The sequence below is a fragment of the Diabrotica virgifera genome, chromosome 6 (assembly GCF_917563875.1).
Source record: "Diabrotica virgifera virgifera chromosome 6, PGI_DIABVI_V3a".
Classification (NCBI taxonomy): Eukaryota; Metazoa; Arthropoda; class Insecta; order Coleoptera; family Chrysomelidae; genus Diabrotica; species Diabrotica virgifera.
The window spans coordinates 12,117,956-12,144,899 of NC_065448.1; the positions used below are offsets into that span (position 1 = coordinate 12,117,956).

At 32.9% G+C, this 26,944-nt stretch overlaps 2 protein-coding genes across 3 annotated transcripts in view; one reads left to right on the top strand and one right to left on the bottom strand.

Annotated features, from left to right (window-relative positions):
• Nucleotides 1-26,944, top strand: part of LOC114332197 (advillin) — a 235,697-nt gene that overhangs the window by 88,509 nt on the left and 120,244 nt on the right. The window lies entirely within an intron of this gene.
• Nucleotides 1-26,944, bottom strand: part of LOC114332198 (tetraspanin-6-like) — a 54,140-nt gene that overhangs the window by 6,659 nt on the left and 20,537 nt on the right. For both annotated transcript variants that reach the window (XM_028281943.2, XM_028281944.2), the window contains exons 2-3: nucleotides 22,169-22,357; nucleotides 10,376-10,549 (exon numbers count right to left, since the gene is read on the bottom strand). In XM_028281943.2, the coding sequence (XP_028137744.1) occupies nucleotides 10,376-10,549; nucleotides 22,169-22,357 (363 nt within the window). The remainder of the gene's footprint in view (nucleotides 1-10,375; nucleotides 10,550-22,168; nucleotides 22,358-26,944) is intronic.

Sequence of the window (26,944 nt, forward strand, 5' to 3'; positions counted from 1 at the left end):
AAGTAATATAAAAATGGTTTACCTACAGTCGGAAAAATGAAAGAATACCCGTGAACGATCACATCAATCACTTATTTTGTATCTGCTGTCTTTTTCTATAACAAACGTTTGTTATTTATAGAAAAAGACAGCAAATACAAAATAAGTGATTGATGTGATCGTTCATGGGCATTCTTTCATTTTTCCGACTGTATATTAAGTCTGCAGACCCAGTAGAAGCAGAGTTAGTTGAAGTTAATGAAAAGGTGGTTCTTATTCGTCAAATTACAAATTGAATATTTTAATGTGAAAGAAGTGTTTAAAAAAAGCTATATTTTTGATATTTTTTGGGATTTTTTAATATTAAAAGTAAGTAAGTTACGCTCAAAATAATGTTGGTCCCTTTTTTGGTAAAAAAATCGTGAAAATTACCCCCTAATTAGCATCCAAATAAAATTAATCGTTAGTGCTTCGCCACAAGTTACTTTACTTATGTATTGTTTATATGACCTGAAGTTTTATTGATTTAAAGTGCTTATTTTTGAAAAGGCTGCAGTTAAAAGGGCTTGAACTAGTCAGTAATCACGAGTGTATGCAAATTTTGAACAGCCATAACCATTTTTTGTCTTACAGTAAAACAAAAAATCCAAAATATTCAGAAAAACAAAACCTTATTTTTACTGCTTGAAATTTTTCACTACTTGAGATTTTTGCTATCACTAATAATTTTTAAGTGATTTGGAAAAAAAGGAATTTATTCACGATTAAGACCAAGGTTAATAACTCGAAAAGTATTGAATTAGTGAAAATGTCTATAGAACAAAAGTTGCTTATACTTAGCCAATTTATCCAATTCCGGACTTATTTTGAACGTATGTTTTTTCACCCCCAAGAATCAGTGGCGGATCTAGACTTTTGACTTGGGCGGGGAAATTTTCCTTAGGGGGGAACTTTCAATTAAGCACCAATCGAAAGACATAAAAAAGATGTAAACTCAAACTACTAAAAGACATAAATAATAACTTAATGCATTAAGTTTCCTAACTAGCCTTAACATTAAGTTTTCCTAACTAGCGTGTTTATTGGCTTGAATTTGTCTGTCTGTGGTTTAACTTTCATGTCGGATAACATTTTTTTATGTTTCAATATATTTTTTTTTTATTTTTGGACCTTGTTAGAGGGGGAATTTCCCCATTTTCCCTCTCCGTATAGCGGTTGTTTAAAATTCACAGCAAAAACCGTGAGTAAGCGGACTATTATTTGTAGACTAAAATACTACAATAAAAATATCAAAATGAAACAAGCCGAATAAAATCATAACAAAATAAATTAAAATGCCTGACTTCTGATATGTTCTCGCAAATTGGAATCGGCACTAACTGGTTGATATACTAGATAATAAAATTTCGTGTGTGTTTATCCTTAATCCTATTTAATTTCTCAACTTTAATTTTAAAATTAATTTTTGTTTTTTTTGTTTGTTTTTTTTTGCAATTTTTGACCCCGGTTTTGGCGCCCCTAAAGGATGGCGCCCGTGTGCATTGCACACTTTGTACATATGGTAGCAGGGGCCCTGCATGGAGGTACGGCAATTATTATAATAAATAATATTAAGCATCATGAAATAAACAAAATTAGCAGAGTTAACATTCAAACCACATCAGTGTCGGTAGAAGATTCACAAGGCTCGATTATTTTATCTGCTGTTTACTGTCCATCGAATAAAATAATTAAAGCTGATCATTTTACTGAATACTTTGAGATACTCGGACACCGTTTCATTGCTGCTGGAGATTACAATGCCAAACATCACAAATGGAGCTCCAGAATCATAACCTCACGAGGGCGAGAATTATTAAAAAGTATTAATGAGAATCATTTAACTTCTCTCTCTACTGGACAGACTACTTATTGGCCCACTGATAGACAAAAAATTCCTGATCTTATTGATTTCGCTATATTAAAAGGAATAACACACACCCATATCCAAATTTCTCCTTCTTTTGACCTATCATCGGATCATTCCCCTTTCTTCTAACACTGTGTAATAAAAGAACAAACTGGGATAGGTATAGAGACGAAATAAAATCATCCATTAACCTAAACTTGCCTCTTAAAAGTGACAGGGACATAGAAAATGCAGTCACTCACTTAACTACAGTTATTCAGCAAGCTGCTTGGTCGTCCACTCCAGAAATTACCTACACACACAACTCCGAGTCGTATCCTGCTCACATAAATACACTTATACTGGAAAAAAGAAAACTAAGAAAGAGGTGGCAGCTCACTAGGCACCCAGAAGATAAAACAAATTTTAATAGAGCTTGCAGATTACTCAAAATAAACTTGATCCAACATAAAGACAATGGAATCAACAATTATTTAAAGAACCTCTCACCTTCAGATGATACAAATTATTCTCTGTGGAAACTAACAAAAAAACTTAAAGACAACGAACAAATGAATATGCCAATCAGGAAACCAAATGGCACATGGGCTAAAACTGACAAAGATAAAGCTTATACTTTCGCAAATCATTTATGCGAGGTATTTCAACCGCATCAGAGGGAAGTCTCAGCTGAAGAAGAAGAAGATATTCATGAAGTCATAAACGCACCATATCCGCCTATAAAAATTTTCAAGAAATCTGAAGTAGAAGAAGTAATTGATAATCTGGAGAATAAGAAGTCACCTGGGTATGATATAATATCTAGTTTGGTACTAAAAAATCTACCCAACGAAGGTGTAAGCTTAATTACTTATATATTTAATTCAATATTAAAAACAGGTTACTTTCCACTCCAATGGAAAGTAGCTCAAATTGTTCTAATCCCAAAACCTAATAAGGATCACACGAAAGTATCTTCATATCGTCCAATAAGCTTGTTGCCTATTATATCCAAAGTGTTCGAGCGGCTTTTCCTGAGAAGACTAGAGCCTACATTAGACAGTAACAATGTTTTACCTAATTATCAGTTTGGCTTTAGGAAACAACATGGTACCATCGAGCAAATTCATAGGGTAGTAAAAACTATCAGAAATTCGCTCGAACACAAAAATTACTGTACAGCTGCATTCCTAGATGTCTCACAGGCATTCGACAAAGTTTGGCGTGTAGGTCTTATCTCCAAGATTAAATCCATATTTCCTTATCCCGTAAGTTCACTATTAAGATCCTATCTGACAGATACATTTTTTCAAGTCAAAAGAGGAGGGGAAATTACTAACCTGTTTCCAATATGTTCTGGAGTTCCACAAGGAAGCATATTAGGACCAACACTTTACTTAATATACACATCGGATCTTCCAACCACCATTAATACAACAATTGTCACATATGCGGATGACACAATTATAATGGCTTCAAATCCTATAGCAACAGAAGCATCCGAGGTATTGCAAAATCATCTGACTGAACTAGAGAGCTGGCTTAAATTGTGGCGAGTACAAGTCAATAGTTTAAAATCCACACAAATAACATTTACTTTAAAAAAAGGTGTCGCGCCTCCGGTTTCTATAAATAACACTCCACTACCAGTCAATACCGCCGTAAAATACCTGGGAATTCATTTAGATAGTAAACTTAATTGGGTCACCCACATCTGGAAGAAACGTCTTCAACTCGGCCTAATCTACAGGAAAATGTATTGGTACATGAGTAGGAAATCAAATCTTAGTCCGGAGAACAAAATTATGATTTATAAATGTATTTTAAAACCTGTGTGGATATATGCAGCACAAATATGGGGAACAGCAAGTAATACCAACATTCAAAAACTTCAACGGTTCCAATCAAAAATGTTGCGCCAGATCTGTAATGCCCCTTGGTATGTTACGAACCAGAGATTGCACCACGACCTACAGCTACCAACAGTTAGCGAAGCAATATCTGCTGTAAATTCTAGATACAAGACCAGACTATCCTGCCATCCAAATCCACTCGCCACGGACCTGCTCAACATTTCTCATGACAGACGATTAAAAAGACCTGACCCTTTGGACCTCTAGTACATCTGGACATCAGAGCAACAACAGAGTGCAGTGTCATAGTGCAGTGAAATAATCATGTTTTAGTTTTAGTGATTTTTTAAACTTCTTTCGTATTTTTATTCATGTTCCTTAGATTTTTAATAATCATATTTTTATTGTCTGAACTGTCCACTATACTAAATTTTATCTATGTATTATGTTCCAAGTAATTGTTATGTCTTATTTTAAAATTATAATGTTATATGTCTTACTGGGTGCTCGCCACTGGGCGGCTTCCATCTGTGTTATTTTTCAATAATTATATGTATTGCTTACTGTTTGTGATCAGACAGATTGCAATAAACGTTGGATGTTAAAAAAAAAGTAATATCAAATAATAAGTAATTTTGGTTTAATCTATTAGATACAACTCGATGTTTTCAAAGTTATATTGTCTACCAAAAATTGGCAAAAGTAATATTCCTCTCCGCCCTGTCATCAGCTCCACTACTTACATCCTCTCCAAATACTTGGATAACATCCTAACTGTCACTTTTGAAGATCAAACCAACTAAAACTACAATGTGAAAGATACTTACGTTTGTCAAATAAATTATTAATACTGTTAAAACCCGTCAAACCTTAAGTTCACAATTGGTAATATACCCGTGTTGAGCTGCCCCCCCCCACTTGCAAAAATTAAAAAACAAATAGCGCTGATTTATGAGCTCTCATATTCCTCAAATTAAAAATTTTGAGCTCGTTCCACTGAGCAGGAATTTAATATTTTAGTGGGGGGCTGAGTATGGCTGGTTTTACCAACGACAAAAAACGATAGTTTATTCTATTATTAAAATTATTCAACCAATAAAATGACATTTCTCCATTTTAGTAACGTCAAATAAGACCTATTTTATTTATTAAATAAATATATACTTTTCGAGTAAATTGGCAAGTTAATCTCGCTGTAAATATTTATAAGAAGGTAAATTCGTCAGTTTAACCTTAAATTATTAAAATTATATTGAAACAGAATAAAAATATAAACGTCTACTAAATTTTATTTCAGGAATAATATATTCATTGATTATATATAATATTCATTGACTTATTTGTTGTTTTTGAAACCGGACCTTAAACGTTTCTATCTTGATTATTTTGATTCATACAGAAATAAAAAGACAAGTAAAATCTTTGCTAATAAAAAAACTCAAATTTCGTTCTCTATCTTTTTTTACGTATATCTAGTATTGATGGAGTTATTATCAAAATAAAATAATTTAAGAAAATTTGAAAAATCTTGATTTTTTTTAAATCGGTAAATAAATGCATATTTTTAAAAAATATGCATTCTAAATCGGTCAAAATGTTTAAGGTCATTACTTATACTAAAGTAAAGAAAATCCTATAGGGATTACTAAAAATTTTTAATTTTTTTTTAAATGGCGTATGTTTTATTTTTCACTATTTCCTAAAAAATTCTAAAGAGTCGTCTTATTTTCATTGTAACTTGCTTAAATTTGATGATATCAACTTCGTCAGTAGCTCACTTGTTAACCCGGCACCTGCCACGTGGCTTTGCAAGGCGCCAACTGCCACGTGGGGTGCTCACAGCACCCCTTAAAAATTTTCTGTGATCTACTTGTTTAAAAAACAAAATAATATGTTGAGTAACACAAGAATATAAATAAACATGTTTTATTAACTTATTAACCACTAATATGTTATAAAAGTTAAAAAATAAAATGAAAAAGGTGTTATAAGCAAATTAGCAAGTACCAAGCCATAATAAATGAAGTCAAGTAAAATATCTAAAAAATTAAGATTTAGTGAGTATAGAGTCTATATTAATAATTTAAATCAGTTATTTCAATAAAAAATGTAAATTTGACCTGTTTATCAAAAATACAAAAAAAAAATTTAAAACTTAAAGTGCCAGATGATGACACCCCAATTCGCCTTTAGAGCTATAAGTTCAGAATGACACTAAATAACCACTTCAAACACTAACACATATGTGCTATATAATATTATAGAAAGCTACTGTGACGCACAGCTCGGTTACCAAACTTGAAATACCAAATATTTGATAAAAATGTGTTACGGGGTGCTGGTAGCACCCCACGTGGCAGGTGCCGGGTTAAGTATTGCTGAGTACTTTGACAAGCGTATGTTAATAGTTATATTTATGATATAAGTGTTAAAAGTACACGTTTAAGGCACGCATGTGAAAGTTTGCAGAATGAGCGAAGCGAGTTCTGCAATTCACATGAGTGCCTCAAAAATGTACTTTTTAACACGCATATCATACAATATTTTTTCTACAAACGTAATTACAGGACAATATCTACAAAAACTTTTACTTGAACTTGACTGACATTCCATTTTTATATTTTTTTGACATTACATCAAAATTGCCTATACGGTCAATACGAACTGCAGTGCCTTAAAATTTTTAAAGCACTAGCCTTAAAGTAGCATTTTTAACGCTCGTATGGAGTGCTAAAATAGTTATTTATGAAACAGTTCGTGAAGTATGCTTTTTGCGAACGTCCGCGATGTTTAGATAACGAGCGACAATACATTGAGCGAGTGCTATACATTGCGTAAGTTTCGCAAAAAGTACTTCACGCACAGTTTCATATAAATATTTTATCTACGATAAACAAATAAATAAATATAACTCTTCGTCACTGCAATTCATTTCTATTCTACAATTTTTAGAACTTTGGCATTTAAAAATTCTAATTTTTTTCAAACCACAAAACTGTCAAAATTTTTTTTGTAATTTATTGCTCGTTATGTCATCTTCATGACAACGCGAAAGTTAAGGATATTTGATTATATGAAAGTGTGTCAAAAACAGTGCGAAAAAGTAAATCCCATTTAAAATACATTGTTACTTCACGCACACTTTAAACCCTTCACGCACTGCTATCTATAATGACAGTTTTCACAAACTAAAAACTTATACATAATATGACATAGAGTAGATAAATTGCATTTTTAATACGGTTGTAGAAAAATATTTATATTTTATAAAATGCATCGTTTTCCTGCTAATTAGGCTTGAATAATAAGATTTGAGTACTCGCAGAAAAAAAAAATACATTCAATTACCTACCTGTAACTCACTTTTAATTAATAATAAAAGGTTTTTCAAAGCTTCAATTTTGGTAATGATAACTTATAAAACCGCTTTAAAGCATGCATTTTTTGACGAAAAATTAAAATTTTTGATCTTTAATAACTCAAAAAATATTGATTTCCTTTAATAACTTTATATAACAAATTTTGCTTATAATTTGTCCTGCTATCGATTTTTGAAGTTATTTTTAATAAAATAATTTTCGCCCCCGAGAAGGGGTGGTATCCACCCTCAGGGTAAAAGCGCAAGGTGGCACTAAGCCATATTTATTTCTTGAGGTATCCTCTAACCACTCACAAATTTTTGTAAAAATCCATGAAGGTTCACCGAAATTAAAGGTAATAGTTTATTTTTTCCTTCATTGACTGCACTATACAAAAGAAATTGCTTATAGAAGAAGAAAATTTATAATATTGACTTAATTAAAAAAAAAATGACAAAAAGTAATTTTAAACAGTGTAAACTTATTTTGCAAAAACACGTCGATTTTTTGCTTACTTATAAACAATTAGAATAACTTTTTAACCGTTACCCGCAGAAAAATTATTTTTTCAGATTTGGAAAGACTGAATTTTTATACATATTTGGAAAGAAAAACAATTGTCCTAGGACAATTAGGGACGAAGTTAGCCCCCCTTTTTTTAATTCACATGTTTTTGCAAAATAATTTTGCAGTATTTAGAATTATTTTTTGTCATTTTTTTTAAATTAAATTAATAGTATAAATCTTCTTCTTTCATAAACTATCCAAATTATTAGTGTAACTTCACTATTTTCTGACTTATAGCATTGCAAAAAAAATTAATTTGAGATAAACAATTTAAATAATTTTTAAACTAATTGACCAATAAGAACGTTCTAAGTTAATTTTTACATAAGTTATGAATATTTATAAAACTCAAAATTTATGATTTATTTTGCAATTTTCTAAGCAACCAGTAAGGATAGACATATTCAGCGAACGCCATATTGAAGTTTTTTATACGATATATGAGTTTCTCACTCTCAAATTTGTTTAAAATACTTAATTTTTTGGTTATAGAATTAGTCACAGGATACTAGAAAATGTCCCCATTGAACAAGCTGGCTTCCGCCCTCATCGAAGCTGTACGGACCAAGTGCTGTCATTAACAACTTTTATAGAAGCTAGTTTTCAAAAGAAACAAAAGACAGCAACAGTATTTATAGATCTAACAGCAGCATACGATACTGTTTGGAGACAGGGATTAATATATAAACTGGCCCGCATTATCCCCTGCAGAAAGATAATTAACCTCATTGACAACATGCTGACCAACAGAGCCTTCCAGGTTATAATGGGAAAGGAGACGAGTAGACAGATGAAACTTAACAATGGTCTTCCACAGGGTTCTGTCCTTGCCCCTTTACTTTTCAGCCTCTATATTGCTGACATGCCTGAAACCGAATCTCGGAAGTTTGGATATGCTGACGACTGGACCCTTGCAACAAGCCACCAATCTTTAGAAACTACAGAAATCACTCTCACGAATGACTTATCCATCCTCAGCGAATACCTTAAGAAATGGAGACTACAGCCAAGTACTACAAAAACTGAAGTATCAGCTTTTCATCTAAACAACAAGTTGGCAAACAGAGAATTGCGATTGTATTTTAATAACAAGCTGTTAAAACACAATAAATACCCGAAATACCTTGGGGTTACTCTAGACAGAACGCTCACATTCAGAGAACACCTGACGAAAACAGCAGCAAAATTGAAAACACGCAACAATATAATACAGAAACTCTGCGGCACTACATGGGGGTCCACAGCATCAACATTAAGATCCTCTGCTCTTGGCCTGATATATCCGGTGGCAGAATACTGTGCTCCAGTATGGCTAAATAGCAGGCATACCCACCTGGTCGACACCCAACTAAACCGTACTATGCGTATGATAACAGGCACAATTAAGCCCACCCCTACATTGTGGCTACCTACCCTTAGTAATATAGCACCACCCAACCTACGCCGCGAACATGCATTGGTTAAAGAATATAACAAAATAATGGACAGTCGCCAGCTTCTAGTCCACAACGACATCCCCGATATTCTTGGAAACCGTCTCCGATCCAGGTTACCCCCTCTACAATCTGCTCAAGCGCTGCAGCAATCCAACTTTGACTTAAATACCCGATGGAGAGAAGATTGGGAAAGTAGGACAGATCCGCATTACCATAGTCTACCGGACATCATAGGGAAACCTGGCGAATTTGAACGTCCCCGTAAGATTTGGGCAGCCCTTAATCGAATTCGAACAAACTGTGGAAGATGCGCCGACTCCCTCCACAGATGGGGTAAACTCCCCTCGCCTTCTTGTGACTGCGGCGCTGCAAGACAGACGATCAGTCACATTGTTCAGGACTGCCCACGCAGAGCATACACAGGCGACCCTATAGACTTTGTAATGGCAACCGAAGGGTCAATCGAATATATAAAAAAATTTCTGTTTGTGATGCATTGTATAATGCATAAATCTAAATATATTCTGTGATATACTTAAGCCATACGCTAAATAAATAATTTTGGTTATAGACGAAAAAAGCGAAAATTTACGGTTTTTTGATATTTATTTGTTTATAACTATGTATATCATCAAAATCGGCTGCAGGAAACATACAGTCGGAAAAATGAAAGAATACCCATGAACGATCACATCAATCACATATTTTGTATTTGCTGTTTTTTTTTCATAAATAACAAACGAGGGAGATAGATTATTATTAATCTGACTAATATGTGATTGATGTGATCGTTCATGGGTATTCTTTCATTTTTCTGACTGTATAGGTTATTATTATAGATATCCATACTACTCAAAAAATTTGATTTCGGCCTGGAGGGGGTTGTATCACCAACACGATATTTCTTTTCTCCTTATTTCTCTGAACTATAAATGGAAAATTTAGGTCTGATTTCACCAACAACAAATAAATCAATGAGTAGTTATTTGTCGAATAAAATTAATTAGACGTTTATATTTTTATTTTGTTTCAATATAATTTTGATAATTTAAAGTTAAACTGACGAATTTACTTTCTTATAGATATTTACAGCGAGATTAACTTGCCAATTTATGCGAAGAGTAAATATTTATTTGATAAATAAATAAAAAAGTCTTATTTGACTTATTAGTAAAATAAAGAAATGTCAGTTTATTGGTCGAATAACTTTATTCATAGAATAAACCACTATTTGTCGTTAATGAAACCGACCATTAATTGTGTGGTTGTATCATTCGAGAAGGGGGTACTTACCGTTTCTTGCATTAAATCAAAGTCTTGTGCCAAATGAGCACTGTCGTTTAGATAGTTCTGCATAGCTTGAGTCAGTCCTTTGTCAAATCCATCAGTCAGTTTCGCTCGATATGTGAATATGGATATTCCAGCGCCGAGTTCTAATATGAATATCACAGCCAAAAATACTCCATACTGGAAAAAGAGAAAAAATTTTTTTACAATCACTATTTTTAACAAAAAATTGTGAAGCTTCTGACTTTTAGCTGACAAAATGGTTAGCTACTTAAGTTTCTAAACTAATTATTTCCTGTATAATGTTTATTTTTGTTTTTAAAATATTGTTTATATCACTCAGTATACTTTAAAATGTACTTGATAAATTTTCAAAGTACTTTCTTGCATTTCGAATGAAAATATTCAACACAAACTCATTTTAAATCTAAGAAACGTAAAAGGAATAGAAGAAAGTCAATCGGTGCAAAATCCGGACTGAAAAGCAGATGAGATATCAGTTTCTTCGTCTTTCACTTTTTCTTTGTTTTGGTTTGTAACTTAGCTTTTGATAATAATGAAATGCTATGTATTTCCAGTCTTGCTATATGGTGCAGAGGCCTGGACAATAACCGAAACATTAATGAAAAAGCTAGAGGCGTTCGAAACGCGTCTAGCTTAGGTAGGTGTACCGTCGTATTCTCAAAATATCCTGAACGACCCATACCACCAACGTAGAGGTATTGCGCCGAATGGAAAGACAACTTGAGTTGTCTCAAAGAGAAACTTGAATACCTCGGTCATATGCTTTTCAAATATGATAAATATCGTATACTGCAACTGATAATACAGGGTAAAATATAGAGCAAACGCTGACCCGGAAGAAGAAGACACTCATGGCTTCAAAACTTACGCCAATGGTTTGGACTAACATCGATCGAGTTATTCAGAAACGCCGCAAACAAAATTAAAATTGCTATGATGATAGCAAACGTCCGCAACGGATAAGGCACACGAAGAAGAAGAATGTTCCATAAGAGAGACTAGAAAGAAAAACACCTGACTAAAACCTGCGACTTTTTATTAAGTCCACGTCTTAAATCAATTATTTATCTAACACACTATCAATATTATTTAATCAACAACTCAAAATATTCCCGATGCCATGTCAAATATTTAAAATTGTCACTGTCTTGTCACCATTATTCTATTCAACTCGGTGCGTTGTATGACAAAGATAGCGAATGTTCGATTTGGAAAATATCACCACGGAGATGGTGTCCATTTTTATCGAATCCTGAAAAAACTAATACATATTTAAAAAAAATTTAAAAGCAGAATTAAAGACTAAATTATTATCGAGGGCCGAAAGTGCCTTAGAATTAATAAAAAGTTTCTGTTGAATGAGATATTTGTAATTAAAAATCACACTACATTTTCTCATAGTTTGTCACCCCTGTAACTTATTAAAATAAACATTACAGAAGTTTTCAGGGACTTTCGGCCCTCGGTAAGAACGTAATATTTTATTGTGCGTTTAAATTTTTCAAAAATACTTATTAGTTTTCTCAGGATTCGAAAAAAAAATGAATCTCATTTAACAGCATTGGAGCCGAAACTACGTACCCATCCCCTTAAAAGAGGAAACAGTAGCGATCAACAGGTAGCGAAAACGCGTTCCAAGATTGCGGCTGTAATTTTTAATATTTTTTCGAGATATTTGGCACACGTATTCGTAATATAATAAAGAATGGCGGTACAGAGCCCAATTTGAAAAATATATTAATATGTGGAAATTACTCTGTAATTAAATACAATATTAAAAAAACGAGCCTGTACCGCCATTAAGAAGAACAAGAAAATACACTTTCTTCAAATAAACTTTTTTATCCGATGCCTAGATTTTGTGTCATTTTGGAACTACTAATGAAATAAAAAATTTTAGTAGTTCCAAAATGACACAAAATCTAGGCATCGGATAAAAAAGTTTATTTGAAGAAAGTGTGTTTTTCTGTTCTTCTTAATAGCGGTACAGGCTCGTTTTTGAAGTTATACTTCTTTACCGGCGATAGAGGGTAAATTTTTATATGGGAAAACCTAGCGACCGGGCGCATGCGCATTATAACTTTGTTCTGATTGGATGTTCAAATGACATGTCAAAAATTATTCAATATGCGGCGGCTGTGGCACAGCTGTAGTTAGATTATTTATGGTTGTTGCGTTTTAAAATTTGTGTGAAAAGAAACAACAAACAAAAGTTAGTTAATAGTTATACTGCCTTTTTAAATAGTTTTCATATACCTATATTTTTGGACTTTTGGACTATTTTGGACAAGGAAAACTCATTCTAATTTGGTAAGTAGTTTTTATTATAATCATATTGTAATTAGACATTTGTATTAGGTTGAAATACATACATTTATTTTCTCAAGAATGCGGATTTTAGAGAGAAATCCCAAATTAGGTTCGATTTTTATTTTTAAATTATGATTTTTTGGCGTAGATTTATTTATCTAGTAGGTATGTAATGCTTTGATTTACATACTTAATTTGATTACCAACAAAAGTTCTACCAATCTTCATCTAATATATTGTTTTCTTACTGTTTTGTTATATTTTTATATTTTCTTCCACAAAATTTAACCTACATAATTTAATTTTCAAAACAACTGTCAAACAGTAAAACGTTCAGTTACCGTATTTTTCCACATGATAAATAATGTGGGATTGGACGAGTGAGTCTACGCTTCGATTACGAGTCAAAACGGCACGAAATTCAAGGGTTCAATTCCCGATGCAAGTTTTACTTTTTTATTTTTTATGCATGTTATGATTTAAGTATATTTGTTATATAATTTTTTTTTTCAGAAAATGCGTATTTAAAATTTTTGCCAACAATTATTATCGTTCAGAAATCATTTTTTCTTTGTAGTCCAGAGAAATAAGGTTTTTCTCGTGACACATCCCCCTCCAGGCCGAAACCAAATTTTTTGAGTAGTATGGACATCTATATTATTAACCTATATGTTTCCTGCAACCGATTTTGATGATATACATATTTATAAACAAATGAAGATCGAAAAACGGTAAATTATCGCTTTTTTCGTCTATTACCAAAAAGTTAAGCATTTTAAACAAATTTGAGAGTAAGAAACTCATAAATCGTATAAAAAACTTCCATATGGCATTCGCTGAATATGTCCAACCTTATTGGTTGCTTAGAAAATTGCAAAATAAATCATAAATATTGAGTTTTTATAAATATTCGTAACTTAGGTAAAAATTAACTTAGAATCTTCTTATTACGCGGCATGCCGAGACTTCTTGTACTTAAATTATATTTTAAATTTCAAAGCAATTGGTCAAATAGTTTAAAAGTTATTTAATTTATTTTTCCCAAATTCATTTTTTTTGCAACACTATAAGTCAGAAAATTATGAGGTTACAATAATACTTCGGACAGTTTATGAAAGAAGAACATTTATACTATTACCTTAATTAAAAATAAATGACAAAAAATAATTTTAAACAGTGTAAAATTATTTTGCAAAAACATGTCCATTTTTTGCTTACTTATAAACAATTAGAATAACTTTTTAACCGTTACCCGTAGAAAAATTATTTTTTCATATTTAGAAAGAATGAATTTTTATACACATTTAGAAAGAAAAACAACTGTTCTAGGACATTTAGGGACAAAGTTAGCCCCCCCATTTTTTTAATTCACATGTTTTTGCAAAATTATTTTGCAATATCTATAATTATTTTTTGTCATTTTTTTTAAATTAAATTAATACTGTAAATTTTCTTCTTTCATAAACTATCCAAAATATTACTGTAACTTCATCATTTTCTGACTTACAGTGTTGCAAAAAAAATTAATTTTGGATAAACAAATTAAATAACTTTTAAACTATTTGACCAATTGCTTTGGAATTTAGGGTGTAATTAAAGCACCATAAGTCTCAGCATTCCGTGTAATAAGAAGGTTCTAAGTTAATTTTTACATAAGTTATGAATATTTATAAAAACTCAAAATTTATGATTTATTTGGCAATTTTCTAAGTAACCAATAAGGATAGACATATTCAGCGAACGCCATATTAAAGTTTTTTATACGGTTTATGAGTTTATTACTCTCAAATTTGTTTAAAATGCCCAATTTTTAGTAAGAGACGAAAAAAGCGAAAATTTACCGTTTTTTTATCTTCATTTGTTTATAACTATGTATATCATCAAAATCGGCTGCAGGAAACATATAGGTTATTATTATAGATGACCACATTACTCGAAAAATTTGGTTTCAGCCTGGAGGGGGATGTGTCACAAACACGATATTTTTTTTCCTTATTTCTCTGAACTATTGTGGCATTTTTCAATGTGTTTGTGTGCGTTTTATTCTTTTATTTTTTTAAATTTTTGGTATTGTTTTAAAAATCACATAATATGTAGTAGAAGTATAACTTCTTACGTGCGTACAAAGTACACACACATTCTTGTTTTAATATTGTATTTAATTACAGAGTAGTTTCCACATATTAATATATTTTTCAAATTGGGCTCTGTACCGCCATTCTTTATTATATTACGAATACGTGTGCCAAATATCTCGAAAAAATATTCAAAATTACAGCCGCAATCTTGGAACGCGTTTTTGCTACCTGTTGATCGCCACTGTATCACCTTAAAACCTATTGCCCAAGCTAGTTGTATTAGCTCAATTTGCTTTAAATAAACCTATTAAAATTTATTGTGATGCACTAAAATAGATACTGAAAACGATTATAATAGATAATATGTGGGCTTTGATAAGATTTCTTAGACTTCATTTATGCTGGCTTAATTTTTAGTTATGACGTTAATTATACACTGGACAAAAACATAGTTCTTTGTTGCCCAGTGTAATTTCCTTCATAACTAAAAATTAAGCCCACATAGGATCTACACGAAGTCCAAGTATTGTTATCAAAGCCCACAAATATATTATCATCGTCTTAAAGAAGCTCCAGAAACTGGGTCAAACATCTTCCTCGGTTTAGCGTGCCACACTATACAACAGAGAACAATGAACTGTGCGTTTCGTGTAGGAAGTTATTAGATTCGTGAAATAAGAGAGGAAATGTGTAATGCGAAGAGAAGAGATTGTAACACAAAACTTTAATTGACTTCGAAGGATCTTACTACAATTTTTATTATTCGGAACAAACGATACGAAAAGATCTTTGATATGCCTTATATGGATTTGGATTTGTTTATAAATCATATAGTGTAGGAAACAAAGGTTGAACCTTGCAAAATGGACACAAGTCCGGTTTTATTTTTTTTCTGGTATATCAAGGGGTGCTTATTATAAGACTAACTTTTTCTGAAAAAAATTCGCCCCGGAACCTCTCTTTTCACCCCTTTAAAGGGGGTAATTTGTGGTTTTTGCGGAAAGTAGCCCTTCCTGTAACTTTTACCAAAAATTTATTTTATAGAAATATGAAGAGGACTATATTTTCTACGATTTATTTCCAACACCATCTCTCTTTCATCCACCGTTTAGCGGGGGTGGCGCCCTTAAGTTGACAAGTTTTTAAAAAAGATGTTTTTAAAAAAAATATATTTTTCCCTAACTGTAACGGAAATTAAGAAGAAATCATGAGGCAATTATTCACAAATAATTGACTGATTTTTTGGTATAGGTTTCACTTAAGGGTAATTGCCCTTTTTTTAATTACAGGATGTTACATTTTAAAAAACCTCTTTTTATACCATCTGAACCGTTTATGCTAGAGTAAAAAGACTTTCAGCGATTACCCATGTACTGGTGCTATTTACAAATTTGTATAATGCACCCCCATTTTTTCCCCGGAACCACCCCAAAAAAAAAGAAGAATTAATAAATACATTGATTTTCTTGGAATCCTTCACACACAATGCCCTTTATTAATATGCTTCATATATCATTTTGTGGACGTTATTATTACCCATACATGGACACCAAAAGCAATTTCCTAGTGCAACCCCTGTAGCAAAAAAAAATAAATAAAATGGGGGGTTTAAAATTTTTTTTTGTTTTTTGCTTTTTGATCCATATGAGCATATGCTTCATCAATAGTGCTTTTCAAAAATATATATGGTTATTGCAACATCTCTGCGAAAACCACCCCTATCCTTGAAAATATACTGCAGAAACTACCCCTATCCCTTGGCGAGCATGTTTTTACGATTTTCTCATTACCTATGTATTCTTTTTAAACAAAACTTATACAAGGTTAAAGACCACTATTTACTCTAAAAATTATGTCCTATTCATTTTTTCGTATAAGCAACCGTTACGGCACAGTGGCGCCGTAAACCTCATATATGCTTTGGCGGGCTCCAGTTTTTGTTTTTTTTTTCGTCATCTGTTCGTTTTATTGATAAAGTACTTATGCAAAATAAAACAACACAGTGTAACCTACAAATTATGACTTATGCACATTTTACATTCTTTGCTCCTCAAAGCCACAGTGGTGGCCCAAAATAAATTTTTGCATATTTTCGCCACCTACATGCATTTTATTGCATTAATGCTACCTTAACAGCACAATATTTACCCTTAGGTGGTCGCTACGCAGTGGCGGATCCAGGGAGGGGTAATGGGGGTGATCACCTCCCCCCCCTCTCAAACCAAGTGATATTATATTCAAAGATTATAAAAATATTCATTTATTTTTATAGAAAGTTAACCAATTGGCACCCCCCTCTTAACGATGCTGGATCCGCCACTGTCGCTAAAGCATAAAAAGTCATTCTTATAAAAATAATATTAATATAATATAAGTATTTCTATAAAAATAAATGAATATTTTTATAATCTTCAAATATAATATCACTTGGTTTGAGAGGGGTGGGGGTGATCGCCCCCATCGCCCCTCCCTGGATCCGCCACTGCTTAGCGACCACTTAGGGGTGAATATTGTGCTATTAAGGTAGCATTAACGCAATAAAATGCGTGTAGGTGGCGAAAATATGAAAAAAATTATTTTGGGCCACCACTGTAGCTTTGGGGAGCAAAGAATGTAAAATGTGCATAGGTCGTGATTTGTAGGTTACACTCTGTTGTTTTATTTTACATAAGTACTTTAGCAATAAAACAAACAGATGACGAAAAAATAAACAAAAACTGGAGCCCGTCAAAGCATATATGAGGTTTACGGCGCCACTGTGCCGTAACGGTTGCTTAAACGAAAAAAATGAATAGGACCTAATATTTAGAGTAAATAGTGGTCTTTAACCTTGTATAAGTTTTGTTTAAAAAAATGAATAGGTAATGAGAAAATCGTAAAAACATGCTGGATAAGGTATAGGGGTAGTTTCTGCAGTATATTTTCAAGGATAGGGGTGGTTTGCGCAGGGATGTTGCAATAACCATATATATTTTTGAAAAGCACTATTGATGAAGCATATGCCCATATGGATCAAAAAGCAAAAAACAAAAAAAAATTTTCAACCCCCCATTTTATTTATTGTTTTTGGCTACAGGGGTTGCACTAGGAAATCGCTTTTAGTGTCCATGCATGGGTACTAATAACTTGCACAAAATGATATATGAAGCATATTAATGAAGGGCATTGTGTGTGAAGGATTCCAAGAAAATCACTTTATTTATTAATTCTTCTTTTTTTTGGATGGTTTCGGGGAAAAAATGGGGGTGCATTATACAAATTTGTAAATAACACCAGTACATGGGTAATCGCTGAAAGTCTTTTTACTCTAGCATAAACGGTTCAGATGGTATAAAAAGGGGTTTTTTAAAATGTAACACCCTGTAATTAAAAAAAAGGGCAATTACCCTTAAGTGAAACCTATACCAAAAAATCAATCATCTATTTGTGAATAATCTCCGCAGCCTTTCTTTTTAATTTCCGTTACAGTTAGGGAAAAATATATATTTTTTAAAAACATCTTTTTTAAAAACTTGTCAACTTTGGGGCGCCACCCTTGTTAAACGGTGGATGATAGAGAGATGCTGTCGGAAATAAATTGTAGAAAATATAGTCCTCTTCATATTTCTATAAAAGAAATTTTTTGTAAAAGGTACAGGAAGGGCTACGTTCTGCAAAAACCATAAATTACCCCCTTTAAAGGGGTGAAAAGGGGGGTTCCGGGGCGAAATTTTTTCAGAAAAAGTTAGTCTTATAATAAGCACCCCTTGATATGCCAGAAAAAAAATAAAACCGGACTTGTGTCCATTTTGCAAGGTTCAACCTCTGTTTCCTACACTAATAATGAAGTACGGTAGAAAACAGTTTTAGTAATTTTTTAGTATGTATTACATATCTGTACATAGGAAGCATACTATCCTAAGTCACATTTTCATAATTTTACAGGAGGAGCACTTAAACATTATATTTGATGTTTGTTCAAAAAATAATAAGTAATTAATAATTGTAGTGAAAACTATTGTCGGTATTTAAAAATAGTATTATATATAGTTTGCTGTGGTATTTTGAAAGTAAAGTAAGGGTTTAAAGATAATAAAATAATGGACTTAGGATATATTACCTCTAAGTTATAATACTCCTTATATTTATAATACACATATAATAAGTCCTCATAAATGGGTTATCTGTGTAAAAAAACTCGTCAATATTTCTTTATTTATTTTATTTAGCTATAATTAACATACAGTTTTCAAATTACATGTCATCATTATCATTAGGGTACTCGGATTCTTCGTTTGAATGTGGCAGATTTTTATAGAAATCATGGCAATAGGATGGCAAGTATAAGAGTAAGTCCATAAGATCACTATATTTTTTTGTTGATATAGGAATCAATTGCATATTCATTTGTGGTAAAGTTTCTGGCAAAATGATATCACCTCTTTTATTTCGTCTTAAGTCAACCATTTGAAAAGTGTCACTGTTGAATGATGTTTTATATTGAAGCATTCCAAAATTTTCTTTGGTAACACGAAGATCACTGATTTTGAAATTTGAAATGCCGCTATATCAGTATTTATTTTCCGATTAATAAATGGACCTGTTGAAGAATATAAGCATTCAAAATTTTTAAAATCATTGAGTTCCATGTTGACAGCTTCGTATTTATTTGAGCACTGACGAATAAATTGTTGCCAGTCCCAGGGTGTTAATATAGTTAGAGTGGGTAGTTTTTTCCGTTTCCTTTCTATATTAGCGTGTACTGAATCGGATTCCATATGCGTGTGCCCCTTTAGAAGAAATTTACAATCTATTACTTGTAGTTTGGGATATCTTTGAATGAGGTAAAATACACACATAACTACACATAGGTTTTTGGTCTGGCCCCAACAGTTATCTGCCCATATGGTTACACATTCGACGTCAGATGAAGGAATATTTAGATCAGCCCACTTTAAAATTCCCGAAGCAATTTCATTTCCTCCTCTGTTTGCTTTGGTTTCATTCCACATTACACAATACGCAGCACATTTGCATACATTCGTGATCAGTGACTCGTTCAACATCTTTTAACTACAGCCCTTTCAAAAATAATAACTTTGAACCGATGAAACTTACAGATTATATAAACAATACATACATGAGTCAAAAAACTTGTGAAGTCGTAACAATTAAGTTCATTTGAGATACTAATTAGGGGGTGATTTTCCCGATTTTTTTACCAAAAAAAAGGGATTAACTTTATTTTGAGCGTAACTTGTTTACTTTTGATGCTAGAAGTTTTTTTTATAAGACAAAAATAAAGCTTTTTTAAACACTTTAAATAAGTTGTAATAAGTTTTTCCGGAAATGTGCTTCATATTTGGTTATTTCACGTTAAAGTATTTCATTTGGAATTTGACGAATATGAACCTATTTTCCATTAGCTATAACTCTGCTTCTACTAGGTATAGAGACGTGACATACACACCATTTTTTTTAAATTTTTTACAAGCTATATTTTTGCTAAGAATGTTTTTTCGACAAAATACTTACTATTTGAGTTATTTGCGAAAAACCGTCTAAAAGCGTGGTTATTTTGTTGAAAAAATGAACATATTTACTGGCAAATAACTCGAAAAGTATTGACTTAGTGAAAAAACTATATAGAACAAAAGTTACTTAAAATTAGTCAGTTTATCCATTTCCGGACTTACTTTGGACGAATATTTTTTCACCCCCAAAAGGGGGTGAAAAGCACCCCCAGGGCAAAAGCACATATCGGCACAATATCACTTTTTTTCCTTGACTTGTTAACTATGTGTATGCCAAATTTCATGCCAATCCAAGCGGTTCTTTAAAATTTAGAGGTTTTGCAATATTTTGCCGTTAAAGAACGGACTATGAGTAGAACATCAACAGGAGCACAGGAAACATAAGCATAGTTAAAAACCCAAACGATCACAACAAATGTGGATGCCAAATAAGCATTTGCGACTATTTTTAAAGTTAACAGTGGAGACGAAGTGGTGGGTGACATTTTTGGTGCCCAACGAGGGGTGCCAAAACTTAAACTTTTGACCAGGACTCATATTTTCATTCTAGGTCTGGAAATTAACAAAGAAAAAACAAAGAAGATGGAGAAATACGGAAGAGAATAACGCAGGCAAACAGAGGTTATTTTGCCCTCTTCCATATATTTCGGCCTAAAAGTGTCCATCGAAATACAAAGATAAGAATCTATAAAACCTTAATTCGAGCATTAGCATGCTGTGGCAGTGAAGCATGGGTCCTGAAAGAAACATCCAAAAACAAACTCGACACATTCGAAAGGAAAGTACCGAGGAGAATACTAGGACCTGTGAGGCAAAACAGAATCTTCAGAAGTCGATACAACAACGAGCTTTATCAAATTTATAGGGAATCACCCCTGTCAGACTTCATTGGAATACAAAGATTGCAATGGGCAGGACATGTGATAAGAATGGGAGAGGATAGGCTACCAAAAAGAGCACTCAAAGACCAGAGAATGCAGAGAAAGAGACCGGTTGGAAAGCCAAGAAAGCGCTGGGAAGACACAATAAGCAGCGATGCACAAGCACTTTTAGGAGTTCGTGTATGGCGAAGAGCAGCCACAGACAAAAAAGGTGAAGCCAAAAAATAAAGGAGGCCAAGACTCAATTTGGGCTGTAGTGCTGCAGAAGAAGAAGTGCACTTTATTGTGGTAGTAAATTAGTGGAAGTAGAAAAACATTTTAAAAATAACTCAATCTACATAAAACAAAGATTCTGACGATCAAAAATATATTCTGTAATTTGGTGAGTGTTTTATGATCGTATGCAGGATTATTAAAATATTCAGTAGTTTTTAAACGGTTATGAACACATTCTTAGAAGTTTGACAAACATGAAGTGTGAGTCTGATTATATTCTTACAATTATGGAGAGTGACATAGTGTTGCTAACTATCATATACGATACTAGTTCACAACAACTCTCTCCCTCTTTAAGAAACTTACTTAATTTTTATAATATAAACCAAAATCTTTAAGCCATGATTTGTTGCGAAAGCACTTTTCTACTACTTTGAGTACTTTGGAAAACAGACGTTTCTTACTTATTGTTTTGTCACCCTATACCCTTTCACAACAAATGTGGAGGCCAAATAAGCATTTGCGACCATTTTTAAAGTTAACAGTGGAGACGAAGTGGTGGGTGACATTTTTAGTGCCCAACGTGGGGTGCCAAATTTTAAACTTTTGACCAGTACTCATATTTTCATTCTTATCAACACATTTTTATTTAAATTAAACTTATTTTTTACTGAGTCTGGTATCTAGCAAAGCTACCCTCACACTGTTTGTTTCATTGGTATTCAACATTTCTTAATTTATTTCCTATATCTTATATTGAATATTTAAAGTACTTACTATGTATAAAAGAATCGGCTGTCCCTTTACTGTACAGCAACAGGCAAATGAGCCCACAAGGATGATCAGTAGACCTGTTACTATAAAGACGTATGGGGCAGTACGATTGAACGCAGTACTCATCTCCATGTACTTGTATAACTCCACTTCCACCCATATTCCAATAGCAAGAATTATTATTCCAGAAACCTGTAACAGAAAAATCAGTTTTTTTTATTTTATTCTATTATATAATTGTCCTTGCCAGTGTTCCAACAGATGGTGCCAGTTTATCATATTTGGCAACAAATAGAGTAATATAGACAGGGTTAGACAGGGTTGCGCGTTGTGTCTAATGTTATTCAATCTGTACAGTGAAGCTATTTTTAAAAAAGCAATATTAGAGGAAGAACAAGGTATATCAATAAACGGAAAAATCTTTAACAACATAAGATTCGCAGACGACACTGCTATTTTTGCAGACAGTCTAAAAGCACAGCAACGATTAGTAAATAAATTACATCAAGTCAGTATAGAATATGGACTACAAATAGTCCAAGTAATGAAGCTTAAAATAGGACAAAACCTCGCAATTTTTACAGAATGGATCGATTTTCTTGAAAATTTGAGAATAAGTAGTGGATAGTCCAAGGATCAAAATCTATATGATGCCGAAAAGCGCTTTTACCATGGGGGTTGTTGCCACCCCATCTCGGGGGTGGAAATTTTTTATTATATTTTAATCACAAAAGTTGGTAAAAACGTTAATTCTAAGCAAAAAACGTTCTATACATTTTTTTTTTGATGAAATTGATAGTTTTCGATTTATTTGCTATCAAAAGTGTTAGTTTTATATCGAAAAATCAATGTTTTTAATAAGTTTTCTGCTAATAACTCTAAAAGTTTTTGTTTTATCAAAACAACTTTACTTAACAAAAATGTACCTTTTAAAAAAATAAACAAAACCGTTTTTTAAATTTTCTTTAAGACCAATAGTAATCGAGCTATACTTTATTATATGTTGGCTCTTCTTCGTCAAATGCTAAATATTGTAGTTTCAAAGTCAAAAGACGGGAAAAATATGCATTTTTCGAGGACAACTTGTTCAAACTAATTTAAAGTACTTAAAAATATCTATCTTCAGAAATAAGAAAGAAGATACTAGCTCAAAAGTTAAGTGACTTATAATGAAAAGAATGTCAGTCCTTATTTTTTTCAGCGAAAAAGTGATTGTAAGCAACCCCCTAATCACCACCCTAATTAAAATTCGCCATAGACCTTATTCGGTCTTTTTTATTTATGTATTGTTAATAGGTTCCAGAAGTTTGACCGGCTTACAATGATTAGTTTAAAAAAAAAGGAGTTAAAAGCGAATAACGAATTTTTGTAGTTTGAAATAAAATGACTTTTTCTTCAGAATAGCAAGATTAGCATCAGAGATACGAAAAAATGTTTAAATATAAAATTGTAGCTTATTTAATTCCCAAGAACTTGGTTTGCAAAAATTTTTTCTACGGCAAAAATTGAGTGAGCTATTAACAATTAAAACTTGTAATAACATGCAAAAACCACCTTTACCAACCCTTTCAAAGTCACCTCTTTTTGCGACTGATGATTTTAAAAAGATTTAATATTAATAGGCTTATAGACCTTGTAAAAACCTACAAAATTGTTTTTTACTAAACTTTCATAGATAGCAAATAAAAAAGTTACGGTTAAGAAATCAGTATATTTTTTTGAAAAAAAAAGGAGAAATCCAATTGGAAGCATAATAATGTAAGTTAGCTGTGTTTTTAGTCATTCGCCTTATTCATTCTTATTTATTTATGTATTATTAATAGATTCTAGAAGTTTAACTGGCTTAGAATGATCAGTTTTTAAAAAAACTGGAGTTAAAAGCGAATAACGAATTTTTGTAGTTTGGTAAAAAATTCCATTTTCTTCAGAATAGAAAGATTAGCATCAAAGATACGTAAAAATGTTTCAATATAAAATTGTGGGTTATTTAATTCACAATATCTTGGTTTAAAAAAATTTTTTCTACGGCAAAAATTGAGCGAATCGTAAATGAGTATGTATCTCGAATTGATCTTTTCTATACAAAACTAACACTTTCGATAACGAATAAATCGCAAACTATAAATTAAAAAAAAATGTATAGAACATTTTTTGCTTAGAATGAATGTTTTTATCAACTTATGCGGTCAAAATATAATAAAAATTCCCCCTTCCCCCCGAGATGGGCTGGCAACCACCCCCATGGTAAAAGCGCCTTTCGGAATCATATAGATTTTGATCCTTTAACTATCCACTACGTATTCTCAAATTTTCAAGCAAATCGATCCATTCTGTAAAAACTGCAAGGCGAAAAGCTTCGGTTCCCGGCCTAAAATGAACGTTAAGAAAACCAAGTTCATGATTATTTCTAAGCAACATACAGTAGGAAGGCTAGATATCAACGGAAAACAAGTAGAAAGAGTGAATAAGTACAAATATCTGGGAACCTAGGTAAATGAAAACAATGACCATGGTATAGAAATCAGGACACGCATTGAATTTGGAAGACAAGCATTTATAAATTAAAAAAAAAGTTTGTTAATCGAGACCTTCCTCTGGAGCTAAGGATAAGAGCCTTAAGATGCTACATGTACTCGATTTCGTTGTATAGAATGGAAAGCTGGACACTAAAAGTAGACAATATAAAAAAGTTAGAAGCATTTGCGATGTAGTCCTATAGAAGGATTTTGAAAATACCATGGATCCAACGAGTTACAAATGCAGAAGTGTTAAGAAGGCTGCAAAAGGATTGCGAGGTGATAAAGAACATCAAAACAAGACAGCTGGAATATTTAGGCCACATTACCAGAGGTGCGAAATATGAGATATCAAGGCTCATTATGCAAGGTAAAAATTAAGGCTAAAAGATCCATAGGTAGAAGAAGAATTTCCTGGCTGAGAAACTTAAGAGAGTGGTATAGTTGCAGCTTAGTAGATCTTTTCAGAGCAGCCGCCAATAAGGTACGGATAGCTGTGATGATAGCCAACCTCCGATAGGAGAAGGAACTACAAGAAGAAGCAGAAGAATAATAATATAACACAAGATAAATATGTACAGGCGATTGCGTTTCGATTCAATTCGAGTCTCTCACCATTCACCTATACGTGTTTCAAGGTATACCTTTTATCAGGGACAACTTTGTGAGGGCTGAATTGAACCGATGCGTACCACCGATCTTTTTTTCAAAGCCAGATTGACCAGAGGGCAGGGAGTCTCCCTGCCGCAGCCCATTCTTTGTTTTAAAAGGTTCAGACAGTTGAACCAGCTGGATTCGTACTCTGCATTTAACTTTTTCAAAGGTTACTTTTGTTACCAACTGATTTGGTACTCCTAGCTCTCTCATTGCTCTAAACATTTCTCTTCTATTTACAGAATCGTAGGCTGCCTTGTAATCTATAAATATGTGGTGAGTATTTATGGCATCGAGAATCTATTTATAAACAGAACCAATGTCGAACGAGTAGACCAATATGCATATTGTTTTCACCCAATTTTGAAAAAATTGCGTGAAAACTTTGAATTATGCACGTTCTTCTGTCCGTCCGTCTGTCTGTCCGTCTGTGAACACAACCCCTCCGTCATTATACCAGGTAGAATGACAAGTGAGATGTCAAATGAAAGCTAATAATCCAAGGATGGTACTAAAGGTGAGAAATTTGACCTAGGCTGTCTGTCCGTCTGTCCGTCCGACCGCGAATATAACTCCTCCGTTATTATACCAGGTATAATTTGTTGTAATCAAAAGTTATTCGGGTTCAAAAAGTGCAATTTTTCGGTTTTTCTTAAAGTTTAACCGCGTTTATCTCGAAAACTATGAATTTTACGAAAAAACTTGTAAGAACATTTCTTGCTTAGAATGCCCCAAAAAATACAAAAAAATGTTTTGTTCTGCGAAAAATTGCTTTTTATCTGCCCTTAACAAAAAGGGAGGGAGGGGGTAGTGGGTAACAAGGCACCATCGCACCTTCCGACAAGATTTAGTTTTTCATTGTGTTCAAGGTCTCGGGTAAAAGAATCCGAACATATATGTAGTTGCCGGTCCTCAGGTTTTGCATACTCCAATGCTTCCAGGGCTCGGTCTATTTGTTAATTTTTCGGTCAAATGGCTTGACACAATTTTTTTTAGAATTTGATTTTCTCTTCAGAGATCCTTAAATATTGTTTTCACCCAATTTTGAAAAAATGTGAAAACTTTGAATTATGCACGTCCGTCTGTGAACACAACTCCTCCGTCATTTTACCAGGTAGAATGACAGAGGTGTCAAATGAAGGCTTATAATCCAAGGATGGTACTAAAGTTGAGAAATTTGACCTAGGCTGTCTGTCCGTCTGTCCGTCTGAGCGCGAATATAACTCCTCCGTCACTATACCAGGTAGAATGACAAATGAGATGTCGAATGAAAGCTTATAATCCAAGGATGGTACTAAAGGTGAGAAATTTAACCTAGGACTTGCGGTTTGAGAAAAACAACCAGAAGTACTGTTTTAAAGTCACCGGAATAGTACCCGATTACTTTGGGTGAAAACCTAGGACTTACGAAGTCCGATTACTTGTCTTGGAACAATGATTAACTCCACAGGTGATTACTTCCAGGAAATCAGAATAGAAAAGGCTGCACAAGAGATTTGAAGTTGGAGCTAAGGTTGGCTAGGTGCTACGTTTTCTCGACTATATTTTATGGACTGAAAGCTTGGACCTTGAATGGGTCCAAGCAAGGAATCATTTGAGCTGTGGGTGT